This window comes from Squalius cephalus (assembly GCF_949319135.1).
Source record: "Squalius cephalus genome assembly, chromosome: 2".
NCBI lineage: Eukaryota > Metazoa > Chordata > Actinopteri > Cypriniformes > Leuciscidae > Squalius > Squalius cephalus.
In genome coordinates this window covers 20416108-20443536 of record NC_137123.1, presented here as the reverse complement: position 1 = coordinate 20443536, position 27429 = coordinate 20416108, and the positions used below count along the sequence as shown (strand labels likewise).

At 38.8% G+C, this 27429-nt stretch overlaps 5 protein-coding genes across 5 annotated transcripts in view; 3 read left to right on the top strand and 2 right to left on the bottom strand.

Moving 5' to 3' along the window:
* Positions 1-924: 924 nt before the first annotated feature.
* Positions 925-1539, top strand: LOC307152005 (protein eva-1 homolog B-like; the record flags this gene model as incomplete). The annotated part of the gene is made up of 2 exons (XM_079860326.1): positions 925-990; positions 1106-1539. The coding sequence occupies exons 1-2, from the start codon at positions 945-947 to the stop codon at positions 1537-1539; spliced, it is 480 nt and encodes a 159-aa protein (XP_079716452.1). The 5' UTR covers positions 925-944.
* A 3464-nt stretch (positions 1540-5003) lies between these two features.
* LOC307174076 (inositol 1,4,5-trisphosphate receptor-interacting protein) lies at positions 5004-8219 on the top strand. The gene is made up of 2 exons (XM_079897744.1): positions 5004-5151; positions 5412-8219. The coding sequence occupies exon 2, from the start codon at positions 5413-5415 to the stop codon at positions 7357-7359; it is 1947 nt and encodes a 648-aa protein (XP_079753870.1). The 5' UTR covers positions 5004-5151; position 5412; the 3' UTR covers positions 7360-8219.
* On the bottom strand, positions 7568-11301 carry zp3c (zona pellucida glycoprotein 3c; the record flags this gene model as incomplete). The annotated part of the gene is made up of 8 exons (XM_079897755.1): positions 10466-11301; positions 10018-10130; positions 9825-9928; positions 9076-9250; positions 8404-8521; positions 8229-8317; positions 7781-7857; positions 7568-7698 (listed from the first exon to the last, which is right to left on the bottom strand). The coding sequence occupies exons 1-8, from the start codon at positions 11228-11230 to the stop codon at positions 7568-7570; spliced, it is 1572 nt and encodes a 523-aa protein (XP_079753881.1). The 5' UTR covers positions 11231-11301.
* A 719-nt stretch (positions 11302-12020) lies between these two features.
* Positions 12021-21335, bottom strand: herc56.4 (HECT and RLD domain containing E3 ubiquitin protein ligase 56.4). Its single transcript, XM_079897732.1, has 24 exons — positions 20817-21335; positions 20511-20631; positions 20352-20428; positions 20010-20231; positions 18732-18823; positions 18501-18631; positions 18251-18363; positions 18081-18151; positions 17883-17989; positions 17530-17589; positions 17346-17451; positions 17068-17254; positions 16823-16986; positions 16662-16736; positions 16470-16565; positions 16277-16345; positions 16000-16149; positions 15773-15913; positions 15517-15683; positions 15363-15426; positions 15223-15281; positions 12889-13072; positions 12711-12810; positions 12021-12589 (listed from the first exon to the last, which is right to left on the bottom strand). Exons 1-24 carry the CDS (start codon positions 21028-21030, stop codon positions 12375-12377), a joined length of 2985 nt encoding a protein of 994 aa, XP_079753858.1. The 5' UTR covers positions 21031-21335; the 3' UTR covers positions 12021-12374.
* A 299-nt stretch (positions 21336-21634) lies between these two features.
* ppm1kb (protein phosphatase, Mg2+/Mn2+ dependent 1Kb) overlaps positions 21635-27429 on the top strand; it is a 42952-nt gene continuing 37157 nt past the window's right edge. Inside the window, exon 1 of the mRNA XM_079896217.1 lies at positions 21635-21752. The gene's annotated coding sequence lies outside the window, so the exon portion shown is untranslated. The remainder of the gene's footprint in view (positions 21753-27429) is intronic.

Here is a 27429-nt window from a genome sequence, read left to right as displayed (position 1 = left end):
TTTAAATTCTAAATATTAATTATTGAGTTGGGCCAACTTAATTTTGAACAATGTAAATTGAGTTGGGCCAACTTAATTTAGGAAAATTTACATTTTAAATGTTAATTATTGAGTTGGGCCAACTTAATTTTGAACAATTTAAATTGAGTTGTGCCAACTTAATTTTGAACAATTTAAATTCTAAATATTAATTGTTGAGTTGGGCCAACTTAATTTTGGAATATTTCAATTCTAAATATTAATTCCTTAGGTGTTCACAGTTAGAAGGGAAAAGAGTCAGAGAGGAAATACACTACGGACACATACACTACAGGAAAGGAAAAGGCTGTAGATGCACGTCATTAGGGAAGAGAATTGTATCATGTATCACCTTTATTCAGATACAAAAGAGTCTGACTGGCTACACCCACTTGCTGCTAGCAATTCTGACCTTTTGACCTCACAAAAGAGGCTCACATGGATTGACTGAATGTATATATATATACTGTGTCTCATAGTGCCAGAGAATTGTAGTAGCTATGTGATTAAATAAAATGCTCAGTATGATTATTCATTACCTTTTTTTGGAACACAGAAGTTTGACATTTGGCCTAGTTTTTGTTTTGTATTCTGAGTTTTGTATTCTGAATTTGACATTTTTTGAAAACTTACTGCAATTTCATAATATGAATATTTACAGCTAATTTTACCTGTTTTTTACCTGTTTTTTTTTTTATTTAAAAAAATATAAAATACAGCACAATTTTTTTTTCATCATTTCTCATCTCAGAAAACAGACAGTCAGAAAACACCCAGAATACATTAGCAGTGCCCAAGCAAGCACATTTTAGCATGAGCTAAAACAAGCAAGCACTGCTCATGTTTAACAATATTATTTTCCCTTTTTTTATCCGGTAGGTTTGGAAACACAGGACAAAGCCAGGATTAATGTGAAAAGGAAGGAGATGAATTTCTTGAGCAACACTATTGCTGCTTATGCTTACATTAAAGGTCAGTGCTTTTCCTATTTTTAATATTTTTAACATGCAACTCAGGTTTAAAGAACAGCAAACTGATATGGAGATGTTTCAATTACTAAACCTGACTTGTTTCCCTCTCTATCCAGCCAATCCGGAGAGTTTCGGCCTTTACTTCGTCATCGGCGTCTGTTTTGGCCTGGTGCTCACTTTCTGCCTCCTGGTCATCCGGATTTTATGCAAGCCTCGTGCCATTACGGCACCCTCCACACCGGAGAAAAAACAGCTGAAAGACAGTGAGGAGGAAGAGGAAGACGAGGAGAGCGATGATAATGAGGAGGAGGAAGATGCAGGAGGCCTGGAGTCCTCGGTCAAGCACAGTACCACAGAGATCCCCATGAGCAACCACCTCATCACGCCGGATGGGACTCTGAGCAAGGACGTGTTCACCTCAGCCGAGGAGCTGGAGCGGGCACAGCGATTGGAGGAAAGGGAGAGGATCATCAGGGAAATCTGGAGAAATGGACAGCCGGATATCCTCGGAACAGGCACGGACACTATTGGAAGAGTGCACTACTATTAATGCTCCCAGAGACTCCTGGACATAAACTCAAGCCATTTGACTGCTTGAGTGCAGTACTTTTAAAGACTGTTAATGAATGGTGTGTCCATTATATATTTTTTATATGTTGGACTGATGTTATTGAAATCCTACAGACTATGGGAACAGCTGTTTTGTATGCAACAGTTGGACTGGGAAAGTTGCTATCAGTCCCCAAGTCATGGTGCTTATTGAAAAGTCATTCCGACTTTATTGTCTTAATTGTCTCAGTTGATGTTCAAAAAAATATTTGTGAATTGTAGGTGATAATTAGAAGCTCACCGAAAGCAAATGTACTTTTGCACTATGCCATTTTTTTCTGCTATTTTTTGTCATTTAAAATAAATCCCCCATGTAAGTCACATCAAGCCTTAACTCAAAGATTATAAAGCCACATATAGCAAAATAATGCACAGATATTAAAATTCAACACCGACAAGATAATTATTTTCATGATTTATACTATTTTGTCTAAATAAAAAATAAATAAAACATTGTTTTAAATGCTACAAAGTGAAATGGGCATCACAACATTATAATGTACAATATGAAAATAGAATATATACTTTGATATTTGCCAAATATTACATTAAAGGTACTCTATCTAACTTTTTTGTTCAAAATGAACTACATTTAAATAATGAGTCTAAACTATATCAATCCTTCCTCTAAAGTGTGTTTTTGACTTATGGTAAGCCTTTTATAAGTGTTCATATTTTAGACCTGTAGGAATGGTTTTCACAGGAAATTGTGAACATAGTACACATCACTCACCTGTGCGTGTCTCATATCTGTATAGGTAAAATGTGTAGGCCTACATTGTGTCTTTCACGTTCAAGTTTTATTTGCTCACCAAAAGTGGCTGTTATTGTATTATTGTTTAATTTCCACTTCCAGTTCATTTTGATTTAAATATTGAGCTTTACATGCATCGAAAACAAAACCCAAACAATTAAACCAAAGCGTAACTCGAGTGCTTACACTGTAAAAAATTTCTAACCCTCCCAAATCAAAAATTTCAAGTGACCGATAACATCTAATTTTTTCACTTGGCCCAAGTGAAATTCTGTAAATTATAAAATTAAATTCACAGATTTTCACTTGGGCCAATTGAAATTTACAGAATTTCACTTGGGCCAATTGAAAAATTTAGATGTTATCGGTCACTTGAAATTTTTGATTTGGGAGGGTTAGAATTTTTTTACAGTGTATAAAGAACCGGATTCTATAATATTTCTAATGAAACAACTTATGTTATTGTTTACATTTATGAAGTACATTCTGATATAAAGATGTTAAGAAGATATGTAAACTTGTGAACTGCTAATATGACACATTATATGTATAGAACCCATATAACATTAAGGACAAGCCGAAAAAAAATTCTTGATTCTAGTCTGTCTGTCATTAAAAAATAGTCCATTCCCAATGATTAGTCAAACTATGAAGATCTGTATTCCACATGGTTTCCAGATGCTGTTTTCTGTCTGAAGGGACACTAAACCAGTTTCAGCTAATTCTCCACAAAAGGAAATGGACTTTCAGATTCTGTTAGTGACAAAGCAAAGTCTATTCATGTCATTCACAAAGCAACTTTTAAATAGCATTTGCAATGTTATAAAATGTCAAAATTGACCTATAGAGCCAATTGAAAAAGTCTACCAATAACATTAGAGCGACAGCACTACTAACGCCCACAAGCGACTTCACAGTATAGAGACTAGCGACATACAGCGACAAAATCGCTGGCTGTGTGAACGGGGGTTATGGGGCCACATGGGTTGGGCGATTAGAGTGATTGACAGAAACCCTGACAAGTTACAAAACAATATGACCGTTTCAGCTCATCATGAACCTGAACATGGGAGGCCCCTGGGCTTCAGCCCAGGTAAGCCTGTGCATTAATGCGGCCTTGGTTGTAGTATAACCATGAGGACAGCAGTGATGTGTGAACTAAATTTGGTAACAATACAGTGAATTACAGTGAAGTATTTTTCATAAAAATCATAAAAAATGATAAATTTACAATCATACAATTAAAATATTTTTCCACAAAATAAGTGTTGTAGTATAACCATCAGGACAGCAATGATGTGTAAACTGAATTTGGCAACAATACAGTGAATTACAGTGTAGTTATTGAATATTTTTCATAAATAATAATCATAAAAATTATGCAAAAATATATTTATACATAATAAGTGTTGTAGTATAACCATCAGGACAGCAGTGATGTGTGAACTGAATTTGATGACACTATAGTGTGTGACAGTGAAGTTTTTGACTGTTTTCGTAGCAACGCTTTTCGGGTTTTGCACTTTGCAGACGGTCCCTTCGGAACGCCTGCGCATAGAGATCAATGTATTTTGTCCACTGCGAGGGAAAGCTCGTTTTGAGGAAAATTTGAGTGTTATTTGTGTAGTAACGTTTAGCTCACGAGTTATTGACCCGGGAAGTTCGAATCTGTGAATGTATTGCCAACTTTACTCAACTCACACAGTTTTCCTCTGCCACGCGAAACATCCAACACACATTCTTTCACGTGATGCAATCGATTCTCAGTTCATAAAGGTGATTGATCTGTTGATCTTTCGTCTGTTTCATTTTTTTGTCCCTCCAAACATTGTGATTTCAGTTTCAATGCACACAAGTCTTTGTGTTATTTGAAGTACACAGACTGCATGTATTTACATACATGGTAAAACCATGGTAACAGGCAGTGTGGTTCAAAGCACATGCAAAGGTATTGCCTCACCCTATTCAAATTGAGTTTTAGGTTCCAGTGCAGTTGCTGGAAAACTTTTGAAGCTTGATGAACTTGATGCTGTGTTATTAATGAATTAAATCAACTATATTTGCTAATATATATGTATATGTATGTAAGGGTTGAGCTGACAAAAAAAACGATTCATCAATTCCCAAGCTAGAATCGATTCTTCTCCTTGGTTGGAGTCGATTTTTTCATAATTATTATATTTATCAAGCTGACTCATATCTTAACAAGGTAAAGCACATTAAAGACAACATCAAAGAGGTGACTAAGTTTTTAATTGCAAACAGTTCGCAAATGCTTGATTACAGAAACGGCAACCTCAGCTATCTGTAAAATATCGATAGCCTAGGCCTATATCTTGTCGTTCTACTAATCACAATGGTGAAAAATATGCATTGCACTCTTTATTACAAGATCTTACTTCACCTGCCCTTTTTATTTCAAGAAATTAATTAGCTTATAACAGTTCTGTAATTTAACAGCACTATTTATAAATAGTTTAATAAGCATCACTGATTACATGCAATAACAGTCAATGACTGTGAGTGATTCATACTAAATTTTTTGGTTCAAACAGAGCAGTCGTACAAACTTGCATATTTCTTTGCATGTAGAGGTATGTCACCGCTCACTGGTGTATATATTTAAAAAAAGAGGAAGGGGTTTTACCTCTGTATTCAGGAAGTGTGTTGTCAAACTCAAACTCTGACAGTGTACATCCTGTGTGAGCAGCAAAAAAACCCAAACATTTTCAGCCTATTTCTCTTTTCAGCTTTACACCGAGACTCTGTTTTCTGTGCTTAAAGGTGTGATATTGAGAGGTAAGTTATTTTATGATATTAAAGATGTGCATTAATCAATAAGGATAATGTAAATGAAATAATATTTGAGAATGACATACACAAGTGCTACCGGAACTACAGAGCAGTAATATATTATACTAGATTATTGCAAAAGCATCCCATTACTCAACTGTTACTTTATTCTTTATTGTCAGTTATGATGTAGCTTATGGTTTTTCAAATACTTCAATAGAGAAAATACAGCTTTGTGAAGAGGAAGAAACTTTTTTCATCCACAGGATGGAGGACACGCTTCTACGTGTGTTTGTCGTCGCCGTCAGTCTGCTGCTCTCAAAGGATCACAATGTCTCTCACGACCAAGATGACGGCATGACAGTGAGCATGCAAAACCATGAGCTTGTTCTTCTGGAGGAGGGAGCAAAGCTGGAACAAGGGGAGCACGCTGTTTCCAATGAACTGCCACATTCAAATCAGGAAGTGCCACAAAATCATCACAGGATGCCAAGAAGAGAGGGGGACACGTCAGATGTTCAACAAATTACGCCAAATGTCAAGACCACAGTGCAGCATGAGGAGCAAATGTCCCCGGTGGGAGAGCAAAATGACTTCCGCCAAAAGGCGTTTGCACCAGATGACCAGGAAATATTGGATATTGACAAAGACAAATGGACATTGCATATGCCAAAGGGAGGCCTAACACATGAAGAAGTCAATGTGGATCTGTCAGGGTCTACTGTGGACCAGAATGTCTCTCGGGGGGATGCGACACAGCCGGAAAAGCCACAAAGCGACCAGATTGACACACATCGTGATCAGGGTTTACTCATCGACCAAAAAACACCAACTTCAAGCCAAAAGTTGACAGTGATAACTCAAGAGAAACAATCTAGTGATCAAGAGGACACATTAAGCTGGTACTTTTGGAAGACACTCTCCTTGATTTCATTATTTCGTGTGTTGAAAATGTTCCTGGAAAAGGGCTCCAAACTACAATGGAAGACACGATGTCTGAGCATCTCCTCACTAGCTTCTAATATTGATAACACGACTTTAACTAGCTTCCATGTCCTGGTTACACCCAGTTACAGCTGGCAAACTTGTGAGTTTGTAGAGGGTTTTGTGAACGAACTTCTGAAAACCATGAGAAATATGAGCACTGCAGGTTCAGACTTGGAGATTGCGGACTTTGTTGGCGTTGGCAGCTTATACGAGCAATGGGCTTCAAAGAAGAGCGTCATTTGCGACATACACATACCCATCATCCCACCAAAGCTGTATAGCTTCGAGTTTGAGCTTTTGAAAGAAAGTAGACGTTCTTCAACCAACCAGTACTGTTGCAAAGTCAAGATGGTCAAAGGCAGTGCCAGTTCAATCTGCCCTTGTAACAATTCCAACCTAGATGACGATGATATGTTGTGCCTTTTACATCCAGATAACAAAAAAGAGGATCATGTGGCTGAAAGTAACATTATTGACCTTCTATGCCAAGAGAACAGCTCATATCTTGCAAAAACACATGTTGAGAAGTGGTTTAAAACAGCCATTGTGAAAGCATGGAAAGAGATAAGCCACAAATATGAGTTTGAGCTAATATTCCAGAATCGGGAAAACCCTGGAAGTCTCAAAGTTAAGTTTAGGTCAGGACAGACCATCCTGTTCAGCCTCACTCCCGTGGTCAGGTTTAAAGACACAGAGGTACATCTGATCTCCTATCTTCCCTCTGCCACATTTTCTGATACCCATTGGCCCATGTGTTTTGGACGCTACGAAAACGCCCTCCTAAAGCATGTAACCAAAACTCTTCCAGACAATGCTTGCCATATTCATTGTCTACAGATCCTTTCCTTCCTACACAAACACCAAATTGACCTGACTGGACCATGTGGGCTAACAAGCTACCACTTGAAGAACGCACTGCTGCATCTTCTTGTCAACACACCCTCATCTTGGGACCCTGAGCACATAGTTTTGAGACTAAATGATCTGCTGACTTTACTCCAACAGAAAATCAAAGCTAAAGTGTTTGACCACGTCCTGGTTGGGAACCGTTTAATTCCTACTGAAATTGGATTTCCTGAAGAGTTTAGAGCAGGAAAGCCCATTAACTTGTTTCTACCTTTATTAAACAATGAGCTGTACTTAAAAACCAACAGACACTTACTGGAGATGATTAGAAACATACCAGTGCTGATACACGAATATGGATCAGTAAGAAATGTTCTGTAAAAGCACCATTTAATTTGAGATTGTATATTTAAAAAAAAAAAAATTCATTATGCATTCAAATGTTTACTCTTAGAAAAAATAAAAGGAACGGAAAGTATTAGTGAATTCAGTTTATTACATTAGCTTGACAACGCATCACCACATGGACTATAACAGCATCATTCTATGATCCAACTTAAAACATCTGCCATCGGTAAAAGGCATCCTCTTAGTAATCATCTGATTCCCAGGAAGACTCGTCATCGCCATCTAAAGGGAACTCCGGCAAGGGCTCCTCTGGTGATGAGGTTTCCCTTCCCATCTTCAATTCCCAGGACTCACTGGTGATCAATGACTTGCCTGTTAGAGACAGAAAAACTTGTCAGCGAGAAAGCAATTCGAGCAAATCAAACTTAATTTGGGAAACAAATCTATCACTGACCAGACACCCTTGGAGAACCAGGACATTGAGATGCACAGCATTTACAGACAGAGTCATCACCGTACAGCTCAGTCCACCTAAAGCACACAAATGACACAGTCGTGTATACATTTAAAGTCTTAAGGTGCAATAAGCAATTTCTGAGAAACGCTGATGTAAGTGGATTGGACAGAGCACTAAAACACTTGTAGCCAATCAGCAGTAATGGGCGTCTCCACTCATGGGGGGGATGCTTGTGCATTGCTGTTCATGAATTTGGAGTCAGAGCTATCAAGATAGGGGTGTGATCCATTGGAGTAGGGACTTGTTTGTTTTTGTAATTTTAAAAAACAGTTTTTGCTTGCTGCACCTTTAACTCTCAAAATGAGAGTTTAATAACAGGATATGCATGGGAGATCCCATCATTGGAGAAGACATTTTGGGAATAAATTTGTGCTTGTAAACTCACATCTTGGTGCGTTTGTTATACATGCATGACTTGGCACTAGGTGTAGGAGTCTCTGGTCCAAAGTCCAACTCACAATGCAAAAACATGGTCTATCAAGAAAAGAGGGGATTTTTAAAGGAGGTCAACAAGCCAAACATGTATAAAAAAAAATAAAAATAAAAATAACATTTTATACCTTTTTGGACTGTGGCATGTTTTTAAACAGAAAAGCTCCCACACAAAGTCTCACAGTCATCTTGTCATCACTGGTGTAGAACTTTGTCAGAGCGCTTTTCTTACTGTCCACCAGGCATCTATACAGAGATAAAGTTGGAACAAAATGGAAACTCCAAATAAATTTCTCTTTACCACAACATAACCAAGTAAAACAATAGAGCTGCACAATTAATCGTTAAAAGATTGCTATCTCAAATTAAACACCTGCATTCTTAAAGATTCACTGATTACAAACATTCAAATTATCCCAGTACTTTTGTGATTAGTTTATAGTTTGGATATAAACGGTCTACTGTACCAAAGAAAGAAAAAAAAAAAATACTTTTTAGAGTAACTTGACTCTTAAAATAACGATTGTATCAATTACATCATTACACCAGCATGTGATTGTTAAACTGTATTTGTCATTGAATCATTCAAATTAAGCTTTTTTTAAATAGACTGCAGCAATTATTTTGTCAGAACCTCTAGTAAATTTGATGGTATTTTGTTTAGTTTATCCTGAAACATGAAGTTCTATGAAACGAGCAAAGTAAACCTAAACTGCAGTCAACCTTAATGGTATTTAATTAACGTAGAAAACGCAACAATGTGCTTGTTTCGTTTTATAAATAAGCATGCAGATATTTACCCATAATTCTCAACAACAGAATATTTATCCGCTGACCAAGCGCTTGGATTGGAAGTGACAAAACAACTGTTCAGGTACAGCCGTTTTCTTGTTCCCATGCTGGGACTTTTAGCTTCAAAGCAGACAGGTTTTCCAAGGTCAAAGCTCTGGCCAGCCGGAGGCAAGTTCCAAGACGCTGAAAGCACAAACAAAACAGTTTTCATACGCAATATTACCAGTTCAGTACAAACTAACCTCAATCAACAGAATTTGTGGCATTATGGTGATTAGTCACAAAATACAGTTTTGACCAGTCCCAAACAAACACTGTGAGGCACTTGGAAGTGAACGTGGCCAAATTTTGGGAGAATTTAAAAACAGAAATGTGAAGCTCATTATAAAAGCACTAAACAGAATTAATATACAAAAGCATTTGTATTATGAGCTGTACAGTGATTTTTATGGGTTTATATAGAGCTTTGTTGTCAGCATGACAAAGTTGTAAAGTTACCTCACAAAGAAAAGGTGAGTGATTTTTTTGTAATTCTCTTCCAAGTGTCTAACTGTGACCCAAACTTTTGCACACACACCATATATTTTTATACACACAATATTTTATTTCTATATTATATATATATATATATATATATATATATATATATATATATATATATATATATATATGCTAGAAAAGGAATTTACAGGTACATTACAACATAAGTTTCAAATACACATAGAAATACTTGAAAGTGAAAACAGATTACTTATACCATCCATTGCAGCAAGTGTGGGCCCTGTTCGAGTTTGTATGGTCTTGTACAAGATTCCACCTGCTATGTGGGGTAAGAATCCTACCTTATAAGAGCGATGGAACCTTAATTTAAGAAACAAAAGCAGCCACTCAATTACATTTAACACAATTAACGCTTTAAAATGTACCAGAAATTTAAACCATTTTTTTACTTTGTGTAGCTACATCGAATAGGCACCCTAAACGGCTGTTCCCTCACAATCAGATCGGTGTCATCTGGCACATAGTGGAGCGTGTTCGAGTAAATCACACGATCTGCATCCTCCTGAAATAAAACGACATATCACATCACCAAAAAAAATGCATTTGACTCGACCCTTTTCACATTACATGGGTAAACTTCTATAGCAGTGAATGAGAGACTACATTTGTTTCGATTTCATCAAAAAGCAAAAGAACTCCAGTGTTTTTACAACTTTCCAAAAGAGCAGAGAAAAATATAGAGAGAGATTGATAACAGCAGTCAAAGAGAGAAATGTCAACTTTACAGTCACTCACACAGCCACTGTAGTAGAAACACCCCTCAGCAGCATTAACTTATAATTTAAAAAAGAACGGGAGTGGAGGGGGAAGCGATAAAAAGAAAATGCCGTCACCAACCCCTCGTTGTATGCCACATCCTTTCAGATAGTACAAAAAATGATAATGAGTATCTGAGCCTTTGTTGACAGCACACGTTCCTAGCTTCAGGTTTTTCCATGCGCTGGGGTCGGCAAACAAACTTCTCCGCACTCTCACGTGAATCCGGTCCATGTAACACATCACATCCATATTCGGGTCAGAGACAGGTTTCTTAGGTTTCACATCGGCCGTTTCGGCCAGAAGTATTGATTTGAGCAGCGGAGGCACCGGCCTAGGCCTACTGTCCCTTTCTGGGGTGAAAAGTTCTTTATACAGCATAGATGCCTGTATTCGTACCGACCCCGGTAGCATTAGCGGAGGAAGTGGTTTTGAGGCCAATAAACCGTTTTTGTCTTGAAATGTTTTTGGCTTCGATAAACCGTCTTTGTCTTGATCTGGTTTTGAGTCCGATAAACCGTCTTTGACTTGAAGTAGTTTTGACCACGATAAACCGTCTTTGTCTTGAACTGGTTTTAAGTCTGATAAATCGGTTTTGACTTTAAATGGTTTTGAGTCCGGTAAACCAGCTTTGAATTGTGTCATAAATCCATCACTGTCACCACTATCGTCCTCGTCCTCGTCGTCATCATCATCATCTGGGCTTAGTGTGAAACTTTCCATCGAGTCCCATTCCTCCTCTGGGTCAATGTCAATATCAATATCAGTGTCAGCATCTTCAGATTGGAGCGAGTATACTAAATGATTAGAGCTGAGAAAAACAACCAGAAGACAGTTCAGCCACATCTCTGCAGTTTCTTGCTACCGTTCCTCTGCTTAATTCTCTGAGGCTGTCCCTCCACCTCAAGACATTTGTAGTTGCATATCAGTGTGACAAGAAACACCTGCTGTTAATTGGCTCAAACCTGAACGAGCTCCACCAAAAACAGGACAAGTTTGACGTCTGCTGGAGAAAGCTGGTATTGCATTTAGCGAAGGCATCGCAAGTCAGAAAAAAACACCTGCTTATTATTATTTATTTTTTTAAACAGTCGTAAAATTCTCTAAAATGTAAGTGCAAATGTCACAACTGTTTCTGCTGCAACAATTCTATTGCATCATGTCTGCAAAATGTAACATCCTTACTGACACAGTAACTAGCATGAAATAAACGTTTTGGTCCAAAACGTTTATTTCATGCTAGTTATGTGTCAGTAAATTGGCCAATGCCACCAAAATAAAAAGTGCTTTTGTCATAGTGTGTGAGCCACACTGGTCAAAATGTTTTTTTGTTTTCACCATGGAAATATTTTCAAATGTCATGTTTTTGCTTTCTTTGTTGACACTGACACTTTTGCATACATGCTTAAATCAATGAGAAATCAAAATCTAATGTGAACAAGAAACAAATTGTTGTTCAGCAATCTTAGCTTATTTGTTTTGAGAGAAAATATTTCTCATTTGAGAATTGAGTCAACAACATTGTCTTTTTATTTATTTACACATTTAAATATGTTTGAAGAACCACCAAATAACAGGACATACAATAAGGTTATGAGGTGACATACCAGAATACATGCATCAATGCATCATATTATATATGATAATAAAAATTACAAAATGCCTTAGTTCAGTTATTCTCCCATCTGTAACGCATGAACAATGTAAGGTCATTTAAAAATATATATACAATATATATATATATATATATATATATATATTCTGACATCTCTACTGTTTATTTACAATTATTTACAGTTTTAAGAGAAATATTTAAATCGACTGAGCTGTGTTGCATCTATATTTCAAACTTGTGACTGAAAGAAGCTCAGGGAAAGAATCACATAGTTCATGTAACATTTTAAAAACAGATAACCTACAAGTTTTAGCAACATACACTTAGTTTTGTATATTTTGGGGAACCTTGGAGGTTTGGAACATCGATGGATGTTCATTCTCGTCCAAAAACCTCACAAAAGTGGATTGCATGTACTAGTTTGTTGCGAAGTGTGTTGATACTGCTGTATTTGGGAAGAATTAATTTGCCAAAACAGGTCTGGGCCTCTGGCAAACGGTGATCTGGATCAGGACCGTCTGACTGACAAATCTTAAGAGGACGCTTTGAGAAACCTCCCACAGGTACACGGACCGATCCATACAAGAACACTGATGAAAAATAGGTGGAGCGAGGATGTGAGGCAATAAAAATAACAATCCTTAAATGTCTATATGATGTTGTAGATGCATACATTTTTAAAAAAATAAATAAATTCATGTTTAAGCTTACTCAGAAACTTCTTCTTGTTCTCTTCAGAGAACTCAAAGAAAACAGTCCAGAAGTTCTTGATAAGCTCATCAGAGGCAGAACATCTTTCATAGGAAGCAGACTGAAGACAGAGCAGATAAAGTCTTAAATACTTGTTAAATTATTGTTACAAATTTGCAAGTTCTGCTAATACATTTACCTGGTGAAGCTCCAACCATTCATATTTAGGGGAGCCGTGGAGAAGCTCCTGCAGTTCTTCAGGGTGGAACATGCTCCAGACATCGAGCGGGCAGCCCTCAGAGAAACCTCTTGAAAAATGCTTGAACTGATTCTTCACAGACTTGTTGAAAACAAAGTCGACATACAAGTCCACGTACTTCTGTCTGCAAAAAAAAAAAAAAAAAAAAAAAAAAAAATCAAGACAAGCTTGAGAGATATGTAATAAAATCAAAAAGTCTGGCCATCTTGAAGAGTTAAGATAGATAGACAGACAGATGGATGGACGGACGGACGGATAGATAGATAGACAGACAGACAGACAGACAGACAGACTGATAGATAGTTGGAAAAATTATCATCAAAATTAAATGAAATAAGCTTTCTGAAGAAAAAAAGAAAAAGTTCGGGTCATTTTTACATGCGAGGGAAGTATTTGTTACGAAGTGTGAGGGAAGGATGAGGTTAGTTAAAGCGTAACTCTTGCCAAAATGCAACCTAGGGTCTTTTTGTTAATCTACCCGAGGCAAACTTTCGTTTAAAAGCATAATTAGGATGGAAACGCCACTTTTAAGTTTGATCGTATTCTCGTTTTCAGTCAAATTGCCTTTTGAATGGGAGTGCATGGGGCACTACTATGATAGCATCAAAAATCGCTATTTTTAAAACACTAAGAAGGCTCGACACAACATGAAACTTTGCTCGAAGTATCACCAGGGGCTCTTCACATGAACTCGAGCATTGAGAACATTGTTTGTGTACACAGAGTTTACTAAAAAGAAAGATTTTAAACAACTAACTGTAGCTGTGTACACCGGCATTTTGACAGTCAAAAATAGTCGATCTCCAAATGCGAATGAACTTACTCTGAATTTTAGTATTGTTTCTTATATGAGCATCCTTTTTCAAATACAAGGTCAATATTGATTTTCACTAACGACAAAACAACAAATTATCCGTGAATTTATATGGAACTAAGCTTTAGGAGCTTTCCATCTTTACCAAAGAGTATAGAAGTACCAAGAGACGAAACTCCGTTGCAGTTTTGACAACAATCGCTAGATGGCACTGCTGTCGCCATTTTGGACTGAACCAATGGCTTTACTGTTAGCACAACTACCGTATTCAGCTAACGTTATGTCTGGAAATAATTGGAAACAAAGAAAACAGTGTAATGCCATTAACTGCAACAACTACCAGTGTACAACCAATCAACTAGCATTTCATAGATTCCCCAAAGATCCAGAGGTAAAGTAGAAAAGGTTTTTATTAACGTTAAAGTTAGCTAACGTCAACGATAGCAGGTGCTGTAAAGTTAATGTAAGCTATCCCATAACCGCAGTAACAGTTTGCTAACGTTATGTATTTGGTCGAAATTGAGTCAAGACTCGAAATGGGCTTTTTAAATCGCATAATTTCAGAGATATATGAACACCTAACCTGGCAAATGACATACCGGTAAACATGAAAATCACTATCCAAACTTAAATGGTTGTAATTCAAGAATGCTTTGGAATATAGACCTATGGTTGGTCTTGTTTTAAAGAAGACATTTGCCAGATTATTGTTGAAGTGAAATAAATTATGAAAGTGAAACAGAAAAAAAGTTATATAAGTTTGAGTTTATTAAAATGTACAAATTTAAAAATATAATTATTTATATTTTATATAAAATATATATATTACTAAATATATTTTACTCTATAACTGCAAGAAAATTAAAGCAAAAAATCTGAACAAGTTGTGTTCCACATTTTAGGTTGATATCTAAAAAAATGAGCACAGCAGCACACACGCAAGGTCTCTCGCTCCCTCACCCTTTCTGCCGTGTGCTCTACACGGTTTGAAGCTGCGCGCTCTTGCTCGCTCGCTCGCTCTAGATTCCGGGAGATTTTAGCTAATTTGCGGGCATTAGGGAGCCGCTATCAATATGCGGGAGACTCCCAGAACTTCCGGGAGACTTGGGATGTCTGCTATAGAGATATTAAAAACTAGAAACTACTATTTAGTTCCCTTGACCGCGTTTGAATTGGAACCGGTATCGTTCAATTCTATGACAGCTGTGTTGCGTTCAGTCCAAGATGGCGGAGCTGCAGCTCTTTCGCCTCTTGGTACTTCTGTACTCTTTGTCTTTACTCTCCCTGTTACGTTGCATTCGGAGATCGACTATTTTCAACTGACAAAATGCCGCGGCCAGAAACAACAACAGCTAACACCTTATTATGCTTTTAAATGAAAGTTTGCCTCAGGTAGATTCACAAAAAGAACCTAGGTTGCATTTTGGTGAGAGTTACGCTTTAAACAAGTGGTACACTACCTATTAACTTTGGTCACTGGAATTTGACCTCCGTTTGGAATGAGCTCTTGCCCTTTGACCTGAAAGAGTTAAATGGCTCATGTAAGCATTTAAACAACAGCTGTGTACACTTTTATACAAGTGAATATAGACTGTATTACTGTGAAATCCAACAAGAGTATATCCACGACGTCCTCATCTTCCTCGAGAAGGCTTTTCAAACTTCTAATGTGGGATTCATAAAATACAATTAAACGATGATCAGCTCTGTAAAAGCACTGGGAAACTTACAATGTGTAAAATCGAATGGTTTACCTGGCCTCCACAGGGGACAGTTCCTCCAGATCATTCAGAGTGGGACTCAGCTGGAGGAGTTTCTTGAACAAGGCCAGTGGGAAGTCGATGTTCACGTAATGATGGTTGTACAGCGCCATTCCAAAGATAACGCCAAGATAGTAAAAATCCTTATTACACTGTGTGCGCTGAAAAGACACAAACATCGTAGCACATATGAGATATGGAAGACCACATAAGAAGCCTAGGAATAAGGAGTGTTTGGAGTAGAGCTTACATCAGGATTGAACCAAACCAATGAATTCTCATGGATCTCCAGCAACTTTTTCTCCCATTTGAGAAGAGACTTGGAAAGGAGGGAGAAGAATTCTGCCGATAAGCCCCTATAATCTGCTCCATTCTCCCCGATGAACACCACCTGTACAGGAGACGTTTCCATCATTGTAAAGGTAAAATGCAATATCAGACATTTCAACTCTGATTTCAATTCTGTAATTCTTTTACCTTTAATAGATTAAAAAATGAGTGGGTTTTTTGTTTGAGATACTTTAGCGTGTCTGTCAACAGTGAGTCCCTGTTTACACGCAACACGTTGCCATTTAACATGAGCATCTCTTGGTTAGGAAAGCTCCCTATGCACTTATTCTGCAAGTACTAAGAAGAGTAAAATTATGTTAGCTTTAAAGGGGTAATCCATACAGGTTGAGGGTAACTGTTAAAAATTAAGTTGTTTTGCATTTGTACTGTATGTATGGCATATGTACATCCATCTCTGACTTACACTAAACATTCTCCGTTTAGATACGGAGTCAGCTGCAAAAGGGAACTTGACCAATATTTCAATAATTCCCTGAAAGAAAAATCCATGGAAGTACTTTAAGATTTGTTAGTTACAGAACATAGAACATTAAAAATGTCATGCAAATGTCATTGAAATATTTGTATGTATCATGTCAGAAGCCTTCAATACTCACAAAGTAGTAATCTTTCAAGTTCACTATGTCATGGAAATCTTCTGTGCGCCAACAGCCCATAAACATCCCTTGCAGGTCTGCCACGGTGGCTCGCAGCTAATGATGTAAAGAAAAAGAGACATTTCTGGTATTTTAGTTTGTTGTCCAAAAATGTCTTTGTGACACAGAATTCACTATTGCTTTGGTTCTCACCGTATCTAAAAGATCGTTGATCTCATGAATGATGAAATCACTGTTTGTGATGTCATTGTGGGTAGTGCAACAGACCTTCACAACAGAGACAAAGTATGAACTATTATTATACAATGACAAGGTTAAATTTCATCTTGAGATCAAATGTTTAGAAAAGGCACCTTATAGAGCATCTGAAGGACCTGGAAAAAGTTCTGCAGGCGTCTAGTAAAGTCATGCTCAGTTTCACCGCAAGAAATCTGGCCAATCAGCTCAGCACATTCTTTCTGAAACAACTTCACCAAGCCTTTGAGCCAATCGGTGGGGAGTTTGGACCAGTACATCACTGAGAATATATCATACAAATACTTAGGCAAATACAACATGGCCAAAAAACACAAAGGTTGAAATGGTCCTCCAGCTTTACCTAACACTTTGCGAGCATCTAGATTCAACTGAAGGATTTTGGAAGCCAGTTCTCCAGTGAGTTCAGGTCTTTGTTTCTGGAGTCCTCTGATGAGCTCAGGGAGGAGAAGGTAAAGTCTCAGAGCTTCCACACCAGCTGGATTTGGATTCAGAGACGGCAGCAGTTTCTGTTGAACTACCTTCACCACCTGAGGTACGGAAAACCATGAACTGCATCTCACTCATGCAGTTTAAAATGTAATGAATTTTTTTTTTTATTAACATTGGATTCATCATTACCTCTGTTATCAACCCTTTATTCTCTAATAACTTTGCAAAGGATGTTTTAACCAGATCAAAATCCAATCCACAATGCTCCGCAGAAGTCTGATAATGTCCATCACAACTACAAAGACAGAACATACATAAATGGAAGGAGTGATTTTAGGCACAGAAATGACTAGATAAGACTGCCTAATTTTACCTTGTTTTGAGGAAACTTCCATTCAGAGAAGCAGCAGAGGAGAACACTGTGTTTATTTCCCTGTAAACAACAAACCAATACTTTTTAGTCCATTTACATGCTCTAATATATTAAATTGCTCAACAACACAACCTCTCACAACCTATTTAAATTAAAAAGTAAGAATCCTAAGATTCACATACTAAATTGTGTTATTTAATATTAAGTTTTAAAAGAAGGACAAATGCATTAAGGTCACGACACACACCACATGTTGTTTCACAATATTTTAAGAGCGTACACAAATGCTGTACACTGGATTTATAACAATACCATGAAAAATCATGTGAACAGAAGCTAAGCCAAACACTCACTTCTTTATTGTTGGCCATTTATCACTTCCAGACACCCATCGGTCAATCATTCTGTCATTTAATGTCAAAACCCCTCTTGGATTGGATTTGGGCTTACTTTCAAGCTTCTACAAAATACAGAAAAGTAAATATAAGTAATCACGGTGCAGAAATAATTTGTATGTAAAACTATTTATGAATGAAAACTGCTCGTCTTACTTTGAAAAACAAGGCAAAGGAATGATTCTCCCCAGCGATGAGTTTTTCGAATGTGTATTTATGATCACATTCTGTGTGCAACAAATATTTCATTTACAGTTCAGAGCAACATCATGAATATAAAAATATTCATAACAAAATAACCTACGGCTAAAGGATAATTTAATTACCAGTTGAGAGATCCACAGGGAAAGGCACACACTGCTTGATCATTTCTCCATTTCCCAGCTTCCCAAATGAATAGATCAGCTTTGACGATTCGACTGATACGAGTGTGTGACGTCTTTATTCAAGAAGAGAATCAAATGCCTAATCATTGAGCTGATCTCAAACGTTAGACATGATAACCATGTGAAGAAATATAAAGAAATCTGCACTACTGCATATAAACACTGATTGCTTATGAAAAGTCTAGTTTACCTCCCACATGTGACCTGTGACACTTTAGATCCCCAAAGTTCAGCAACCACACGCGGATGATGTTCGTCTTTAAATGAGTTGTGCCCAAGCTGGCCAAAACCTCCTGATCCAAATGTGAATACTGTGCCGCCCTGAAACACAAACTATTCACTACATTTTCTGTCCAGTTTGTTGTATGCTAAATATGGTATTATTTATAATATGGATATATAAAATATTACAAAACACTACCTTTGATAGAGTGGCAGTGTGTTCCCCTCCACATGAGATGGACATAGTTTTCTTTCGGTTCAGACTATTTACAACCGTTGGGACGTGTCTGTCTGTGGTGGAAAAACAGTAAATTCATCACTTCCAATGCTTTTATATGGATTTGACACAGTATTGCACAAATGTAGTATATTTATACAGGATGTGCTTTTACTGATTGATGAATCAGAAAAAGAAATAATTACATTTTTTGCTGATGTTTTATCATTTGCTTATGTTTTATCATTAATCATTTATATAATTTGAAATGTATGTTTAATGCTTTTCTTTTATTAATCTTTATACCTCAATGTAGCTGATTGACTTATAGGGTGAACTTTTGTACTTGCTAGATGAGGGCAAAAGTCTATAGGTTTCCGATACACCACAAATGCTCGAACGTCTCAGAATAAAGTGGTATTTTTTACAGTCTATGGTGAAAACATGAAAACTAGATATGTTTGTGTCTTGTGTGTCTGCTTCGATGCAATATACTATGGAAAGAGAACTTAGCTCGGTTCCAATAAGCAACTGCATAAGAGGAAGAATATTTTTCTGTACTGGTCAGATTATCCTTTGGAATCAGACCTTGCTCCTTCGCAACCCGTCTTTTCAAAGAGAGATCTCTCAACCACTTTACTTATCTTTAAGCAAGAATATTATACTCAGTGAAATATTAGAAGTGATTTTAACTTTTAATTTTCTTTAATCTTGATTATGAATGAATAAATTTTACTCTTCATTTATTATTTGATTTTCTGCTGTTAAAGGCATACTATGCAATTATCGTTTTTGTCAAACAGCGACCCCTAGAGTCGCTGTGGAGTGCATGTTTTTAATGTTACTGTCGTAAATACTTTTCTCGTTTTCTTTTCCTTCACTCTTCCGACCGCACTTTCTTCATTTTCTTCGTCGACTCTGCCATGATTCACGTCTGAAATGCATGCTAATGTCTGCCATAGATGCTGCATTTCATATGTTGTTGATGTATGTGACGTCGTGCCGTAAACCAAGTTATTAATCTCGCGAGATTTGGCGGGGCGCCACCTCTCAAACCTGCATTGCTGGTTTTGCCACCCCCCCCCCCCCCCCGCTTTGCCCCCTGCTTTTTAAGTTCGTTTACCATCTAAATGACTTTGAAGCTGTTATATTAAGGTACAAATCTTGTGTGTGCCTTTAAGAAATAAAATTTGACTTAATCATTCTGCCTGGATCTCCTCCTTGCATCACTGATTTAGTTACATGATGAAAGATTCAGACCTGTAGTGTCTCCGAGGCCCAGCTGTCCTGCCGAGTTCTTTCCCCATCCGAACACGACTCCAGAGAGAGACAACACAAAGCTGTGGTCTCCTCCAGCGCTGATCTGAGCCAGTGGGATCCCACACAGACTCTTCACGGGTTGAGCTGACAGAGAGCTGGGCTGTTCTTTCTCCAAACCCAGCTGACCGTGACTGTTATCACCCCATACGAACAGCTGACCATCTGAAAGACCAACAACAGCTCTGTATATCCACACTCAAATGCCTATCAATTCATGTCAATCATAAGAAGTCAAAAGATTAAAACAAAACATCAGCTGGTAGATGAAATGGTTGTGAATACCTTTGGTTAGTGCCATTGAATGCTGGTCTCCACACGCGATCTGAATCACCTGCCTGTTTTCCAGACCTTTAAGAGGACTGCAGAGAAAAGACAATCTGTCTGTCAGACATATGTTATTATAATTCATGGTAATTTATACTGTTATGCCTATAAACATACCCCCACACAGTAGATTTGTCCATAAAGAGAACTTTTCCTCCATAATCAAGAAGAACCACACCAGCTCCTCCACAGACAATCGATCTGAATCCCAAACTGTCCTTCTTCAGCTGTAGTGGCTCTGGAGTAAATGAAATATTTTCATCAGTTCAACTTCTATTCAGACTGTAAACATACAAACAAACAAACATGTTTTCATAATGAATACATGACATTTATCTTACATTTAATGTACATTTAAGTATTGTAATGATAATTTTAACAATAAAAATAAAAATAGTTTCATTTTTTTGCAGGCTTTCATACTTAGTTTTCCATCGTGATCACAGTTTTCACCGCGCAATTTCAGGACCGAGACTTGCCCATTCCTGATAAATCCAACAAAACTCCTTCCAGCTGACATGTCCTGAACTGCTGCTTTCGGACACACGGATCGTATTCCACATTTGCCATGTTTGACTTTGTCAGGCTGTACGAGACCGAAGCCCTCTCTGACCTGCGCTCCCCAGTAGCACAACATGTTCACAGCTGATGGACCAAAGACTCCAGCTGACTGAAGAACACACTCTCATATTAAACTGAAAGGAAACACGCTGGTTTCAGCCTAAACGAAACCTGTTCGATTTCCCACTAAGTGAAACTGTTCCGGAAACATAATCTACAATGATGCTTTCAATAGAGTGAATAGCTAAAACGAACAACAAAGAAAAGGAATGAGGAATTTAGTTGAGTAATGAGGGCAGCTAATTGGAAAACGAAACAAAAACTTAAAGGGATATTTCAACCAATGATTGTTGGCGAATCGATTCTGTCATCTCTCCTACATCGAGATCTTCAGAGAAAGAGCAAGCGCAAACTTCATGTCGATACATTTAACACACATACACGCTACGTCTGTCTGTGTGCGATCAAGTTGAGATAAACATTTGGCAGTGTGTGAATAATTTTAAAACAGTTCGCTCTTTTACATGATTCCGAGTTAGTGAGTGCCAAACTACTGTTTCTCCTAAATCATTGGTTTAGATCCATGTCAATCACAGAAATCTGGCCAATCAACTGATTGAACCCCACCGACGAAACGGAGGGATCTGATTGGTTCACTGGTATTTTCCTTCAGAGGCGGTCGGAGCAGAGCTGAGCTGAAACGACTCTGAGAAGGAATGACCGACTGTATATTTACATACTAACGCGTTAGAATAAACAAAAACAAATAGAAATTCATTGTTATCACACAATTTGAAGGTAGGTAGCAAATAAAAATTTTGAAATTATACAATATTCTCTTTTTGTTGTAGCGGAATCCGTTTTTGCTAGCAGCTCAAGCGCGAAAAGCTTGATGATTCATCGCCGTTTTGCTTGTTGTAATTAATGTTATCATTAATAAGCTTCTTCTGGTATAATTTATATCACTTTATCAAATTTTGCGTTATTAGTTATTTTTAAAGGGGAACTATGCAGTTTTTTTTAGCTTAATTTACCTTAACTGAACAGCTTCGGAGTCATTGTGATTATATGACTTTTTTCGGGTTGAATGGTGGCCGTCTCGCTTCCCCTTTTTCCGCCTGTGAGCAGAAAAACCATTGACAGTAAAAGAAATGGACACAGTGACCCCATTGGATTCAACGGAGACAAGTTAAGTCAATTAGAAGCACTCACTTCCTGATGGCTGAGCGTACTGCGCAGACTCAAACTGAGCTTGACGACGTAGATGTGACGTGAGCAACCCGTCTGTCTTCTAGTAGCTGTGCCAAGAGAAATCTTAATCATTAGGCTTGTTTGAGATGCGCCTTGCCTCGCCTGAAATGTATGTGAGAGTAGGCGGCTGCAGTGAGAGGAGGAGTGAAAAAAGTGCAGGCAAGCCGGACAGTTCTCTCTTCTCGCAGTGGATCTGACACCTGCAAGATCAAAGATGGATATCGTGGGATTCACGCTCGTGCACAGTGTTGCTAATAAACTGGATGTAATTTAAGTTCTGTTGCTTTTATATGAAAATATGAACAAGACACCCAAAGTACTAATTCCATTCCAAATACATGTTTATCAATCATTTTCTCTTTAATACAGACATGTTTTTTAGTTGTTGTTTTTTATAATTAAAATTACATTGCATAACCCATAGAGATCACACTGTCAGATAGTTAGGGAATATTCAAACATAACGTATACACATAAAACATGATATCAGAGTTTTAAAATCAAACTTTTTAAAAGAGAACAATACATCATGGTTGTTTAAACCAGTGAGCATTAAGCTGTGTCGTCAAGCAAGTCGTTTCTCCATCGTGCTTTTGATCAGCGCAGTCGGTGGAGAGCAACTGCGCTCGACTGCAGAATCCCACATGTCCGCCTTGCGCTCGCGAGAGATTTTTGATATACGTCAGCATGACATCAGAGCAAGGCGGACCGCACTTGGACACATTTCTAACCGGCATGCATCTCACGCTGATCACCGGTGATCGGTTCTGCGCAGATTTTGCTCATCTCAAACAAGCCTATTCCCTTCCGAAACTTGCAGAGATGGAGATTGTGAGTAGGAGGTGTCCATGAGCTAGGAGCAGGAGCAACTTTTGCTAAGTATTCTTATTAATTATTTTGTCATTTTGCCTCCACGTCCCCCCGATTGCCTGCAAGCTTCTCCTCCTGTTCATACGGTAATTTCTCTACTGTGCGACAGAGAGTCGTGTGGTTAATATGACGCAATCATTAGACTATTTTTACAAAAACTGCTTCTACGGGGCCATAACGTAAGATACAAGGTAATGGAGCCTGTGCCTGAGTGGTAAAACATTAGCATTATGGCTAAATTAGGCTAATGCTCATAGCAAATGCTAACGAACTATACAAATTTTTAAACCCATGCATTTAAGTTAATTTTGGTATGATTTAGTGTTAATAATTAAGCGAAAAACAGAGATTTCAAGTCTCCCTCTACAATTACAAATTATTCTGTCTCAACAGGTGCACATGTGGGCACTGCAGCTCACTGTCCCTGGTAGAGAATGTTTGTTGAAGGGAGATACCCAAGGTATAGCTATGAAATATGACAAGACCAGAGTGTTAAGTCCAGTTAATTAATTTAATAAGTACTATACACAAAACCAGGGTTCATACAGATAAGGTAAATAGGTAAACAAATATAAACAAATTAAACAAAAAGGTACAAAATATAGTGCAGCAGATGCAATGACTGTGGAAACTTTAACCATTGAAAGGTTACAAAGATATCGCATTCAAACAGATTTTCCACCTCATGAATATGATTGACCTGAAGAATGAAAGCTGTATCATATATCAGACTCGTAGCCATGCAAAATGGCTCTAAAGCTTCAGCCTATCTGATAAAGATATAATTTTGTGTGAAAAGATTGCTTTATCAATCAAATTAAACACTAATTTCACATATATTGTCTTTCAAAAATTTAAGTTCCATTTCATAAATCATAAATTTCAAGTCAAATTCAAGTAAGCATTTTAAGCACCTTATACAAACCATGAAAAAACACACAACCTCCACATACCAAATATTGAATAAATCATCCTAATAAAGTAGTAATAAACATTCTCATGTTGTAGGTAGTACACAGGTGTGACCAGATTGGTGGAGTGGGCTGTGTAACAGCACATCTAGGCTTTGAGGCAGGAGCACTAAACCCCTATGTGTTACAAGCTGTATATGGCACTTACGTCCAGTTTTATATGGTGAGATGGAAGAGACAGTTATAAACAGGTTAGTTCCAGAAAGAAAGGTTAAATTTATATAAATAAATATAAAAAATAAATGTATATAAAAATAAGTAAATAAATAATTTATTACTTTTTTTTACCCTCCACTTCAGCGCTTATAAACACCTTGCATATCGCAATGTCGTTAGGTGGTGTTGGGGGTACCTTGGCTAACACGTTTGGGTGGTCATACCTTCATGCGCTGTGACACGGATCACGGAAGAGTTTCCTGAAGAAGGACCACAGAGGTTTCCTTCCCCCACTGCATTTTTGACACAGTATATAGTAATTCACATAACAAAATGTTTTCATTGTGTAGTAGTTTACCTAGACTAGTTGGATGTCTATGACCCTATTGGCTTTGAGGTCTATCATGGTGTAGCTGCCATAATTTGCTGAATGTCCTACAATTGTGTTATTTGCACTTTAGTCAACAAAGCCTGACAGCAGTCAATAACGTTTAATAGGAATCAGGTTAAATCGACTGAAGCGACAGACCTGAAGTGCAACTTAATAGCACAGCTGGCTATGCAATACTCGTTCCCTACTCTCAGGGAACTGAGGTTACGTTGGTAACCGAGTACGTTCCCTTTTGAGAACGTTCACTTCGCTATACGCAGTAGGAACCCAATTTTAAAAGCTGTGCTATTGGCTGACCGCACAAATGCCTGCCGCTGCACAAATGTCTTCATGGTACCCCACTGGACCAAGCCCATTAAGAGGCCATGCCCCTTGAGAAATAAGCCCTGACACGTATGGGACATTGCAGGCCCATTGAGGTGTAGACTAAAGAGATCCATCCATCGTCCACTATCCATCTCGATAATCTCAGTTTCGTGACCGGAAGCCCTTTGTTTCGGCCGCCGAAGCATACAAAGAGCTGTTCTGACTGTCTGAATGAGGAAGAACGCTCCAGATAACATCTGAGAGCCCTTACGGCAGAGTAGCCTCAATTCTCTATCCTCTTAAGCGGCGAGAGCGAAATGACCTGGGCTCTGAACAGGGTTGAGAGCACCTCAGGTACATAACCATGTCTTGGCCTGAGGACGAGCAGCGCTCGAGATCGGGGAGTCCAAGAAGGCAGCCCTGTCCTCATTCATGCCAGTGGAGGTATAAGCTCGGCCGGCGAGAGCTGAGGTGGTCCTGCAGGGCTTTGATGGGTGAACCGCCTTGGCTCTCCATCCAACGGCGGTGGGCAGGCAGAGGTGTGTGGCCACCGCTTCCTCCAGAGGGGACAGTCTCTCGTACCCTCTCTCCTCGGCGCCGTCAAGGGTGGACAGCGTGGCTGAGGTTGATGAGCGCAGTAGGGCTGAGTAGGGAGCGTGCCATGACTTTTGTGCACCTCTGGGAAGAATGGGGCTGGACGCTGTCGAGGGGCCTGCTGGTGCCTCGGCAGGAACCACTCGTCGAGGCGGCTTCTGGTGGGCTCCTCTGGGGAAGACCACTCGAGGCCGAGGTCTTCGACGGCCTTGGTGAGGACGCGAAGAAGTTCAGCGTCCAAACTCGCCTTGGTGCCGCCACCACCTGACTGAGACGGGGGGGCGGGGTCCGTGACAGAGCCCGGCCACTCCTCGCTCTCTGATGCAGCCAAAGATAAGCTGTCATCATGCTCTTCCTCTGATCCCTGAATGAGACGAGGCCGGCCGCTTCGAGGGAGGGGCGTTGGTCCGTCTTTGTGAACAGGACAGGCAGGGAATATCTCTCTGGAGAGAGAGAGGCACGTGGAGATAGGGACGGCGTGGGCTTGCTCATCTCTAGACGCTCAGGCATCCTCTGACCCTGCCGTTTCTTCCTCCGCGGCTCGAGGAGGGAAGGAAATGGGAGGGCGTGAGGGGCGGTGTCGCTCTCCAGCGTAAAGAGAGCTAGCCGCGAGCGTAGAGAGGAAGGTGGCAAACTCTCACAGTGAGAGCAGCTGCCTTGCGTGAGTGCAGCTTCAGCATGTCTGCGGCCCAGGCATGAAGAGCACTCATTGTGGCAGTCTGAGGCATGCCGCGCAGTCGCCGCGTGATATTTGAAACAACGTCAAGTAGGAAACCGCAGCAGGCACTTGAGATAGCTCTTAAAAGGATATGCAAATGTATTGCATTTAATCAAAAATACTTTTCCTCGAGAAAAGGACAGTAACACGTAACACTTCCGCACTGGTCGGATGCCGGCTTTGGGCCGATCGAGCGCGAGCTTACAAGCTGGACAAATCGTTAGCAGTGCAGATGGTAGGTCCTATTTCACTGATTTATTCTTTTTTGAAAGCATGCATGTTACATGAATAATACTCTGTAGTCCCTCAGCTCAGTTTTAGAGTCTTAATTCATAAGTATTGCTTTGATGCATCAGGTATACATGTAACAGAGCCAAATTGAGGTTTGTGAGCAGAACATGACGATGTAGACTAAAGAAATATTTTTGTTTAATAAAACAAACTGATCCCTAATGCAGAGCATTGAAAGCCTGTATAATCTTCTTGTGATAGTTCACAGACTTCTCTTTGGCTCTGTAAAATGCGTCCATCCTAACATAAAGATAGCACTTGTATATAGGCTACTAGGGGTGGGTAATAAATTCCTAGATGCATTGACATTCTTTCTCCAAATTATTATTAATAATTGTATTTATTGAAAAAGACTATGCAGGACAAAAACTGTGGTTTGGAGGACATGTTTGCATTGGCATATATATGCCACTAAATGGTGTTTACGCTGTGCGGCTTGTGCAAACTGTCACGGTACATGGATCCGTATGCTCATTTCACGAGTTCACACTTACAAATGATCAGAGAATAAATAGTTATGCGTATTTGGCGCGCTGTCCGGGGGGAGGGCTCCGAGCTCGGAAATTGGGCCCGAACCCAGAGTACTCCCCCCGTATCTCTTGGTTAGGAAGATAACCAGGTAAGTGTGAGGAGATGGGGTGGTGGAGGGATGCTGAAAACTGTCGAGGATTATGGGTGAGTCGACTGTGAGTATTTATAGGCCTTTAATCATGCTGATTGAGTGGACCTGTTGATTACTGATTGCTGACAGCTGGTTGGAATGACTTGATTGTTTGATCATTAGAACATGTTCCTCCCGAACTTTGTTAATAAAACATCATTTCTGTGTGTGTGTGTATGTCTGTGTGCCACTCGTTGGGCTTGTCAGGGTTAATTAATCACTGCGCACCTGACGAGTTTATCAGAGTGGGCACAGGTGTAACTCAT

Bases quoted from the DNA above. Each gene is read 5' to 3' on its own strand.
- herc56.4 (XM_079897732.1), bottom strand. From the start codon at position 21,030: ATGTTGTGCTACTGGGGAGCGCAGGTCAGAGAGGGCTTCGGTCTCGTA. The intron at 15,282-15,362 runs GTAATACAGTCT...TAACTCTTTCAG, and splicing joins TACTCTTGTTGGATTTCACA to GTCAAAGGGCAAGAGCTCAT. The intron at 13,073-15,222 runs GTAGTGTACCAC...TTTTTTTTGCAG, and splicing joins CCAGTGACCAAAGTTAATAG to ACAGAAGTACGTGGACTTGT.
- LOC307174076 (XM_079897744.1), top strand. From the start codon at position 5,413: ATGGAGGACACGCTTCTACGTGTGTTTGTCGTCGCCGTCAGTCTGCTG.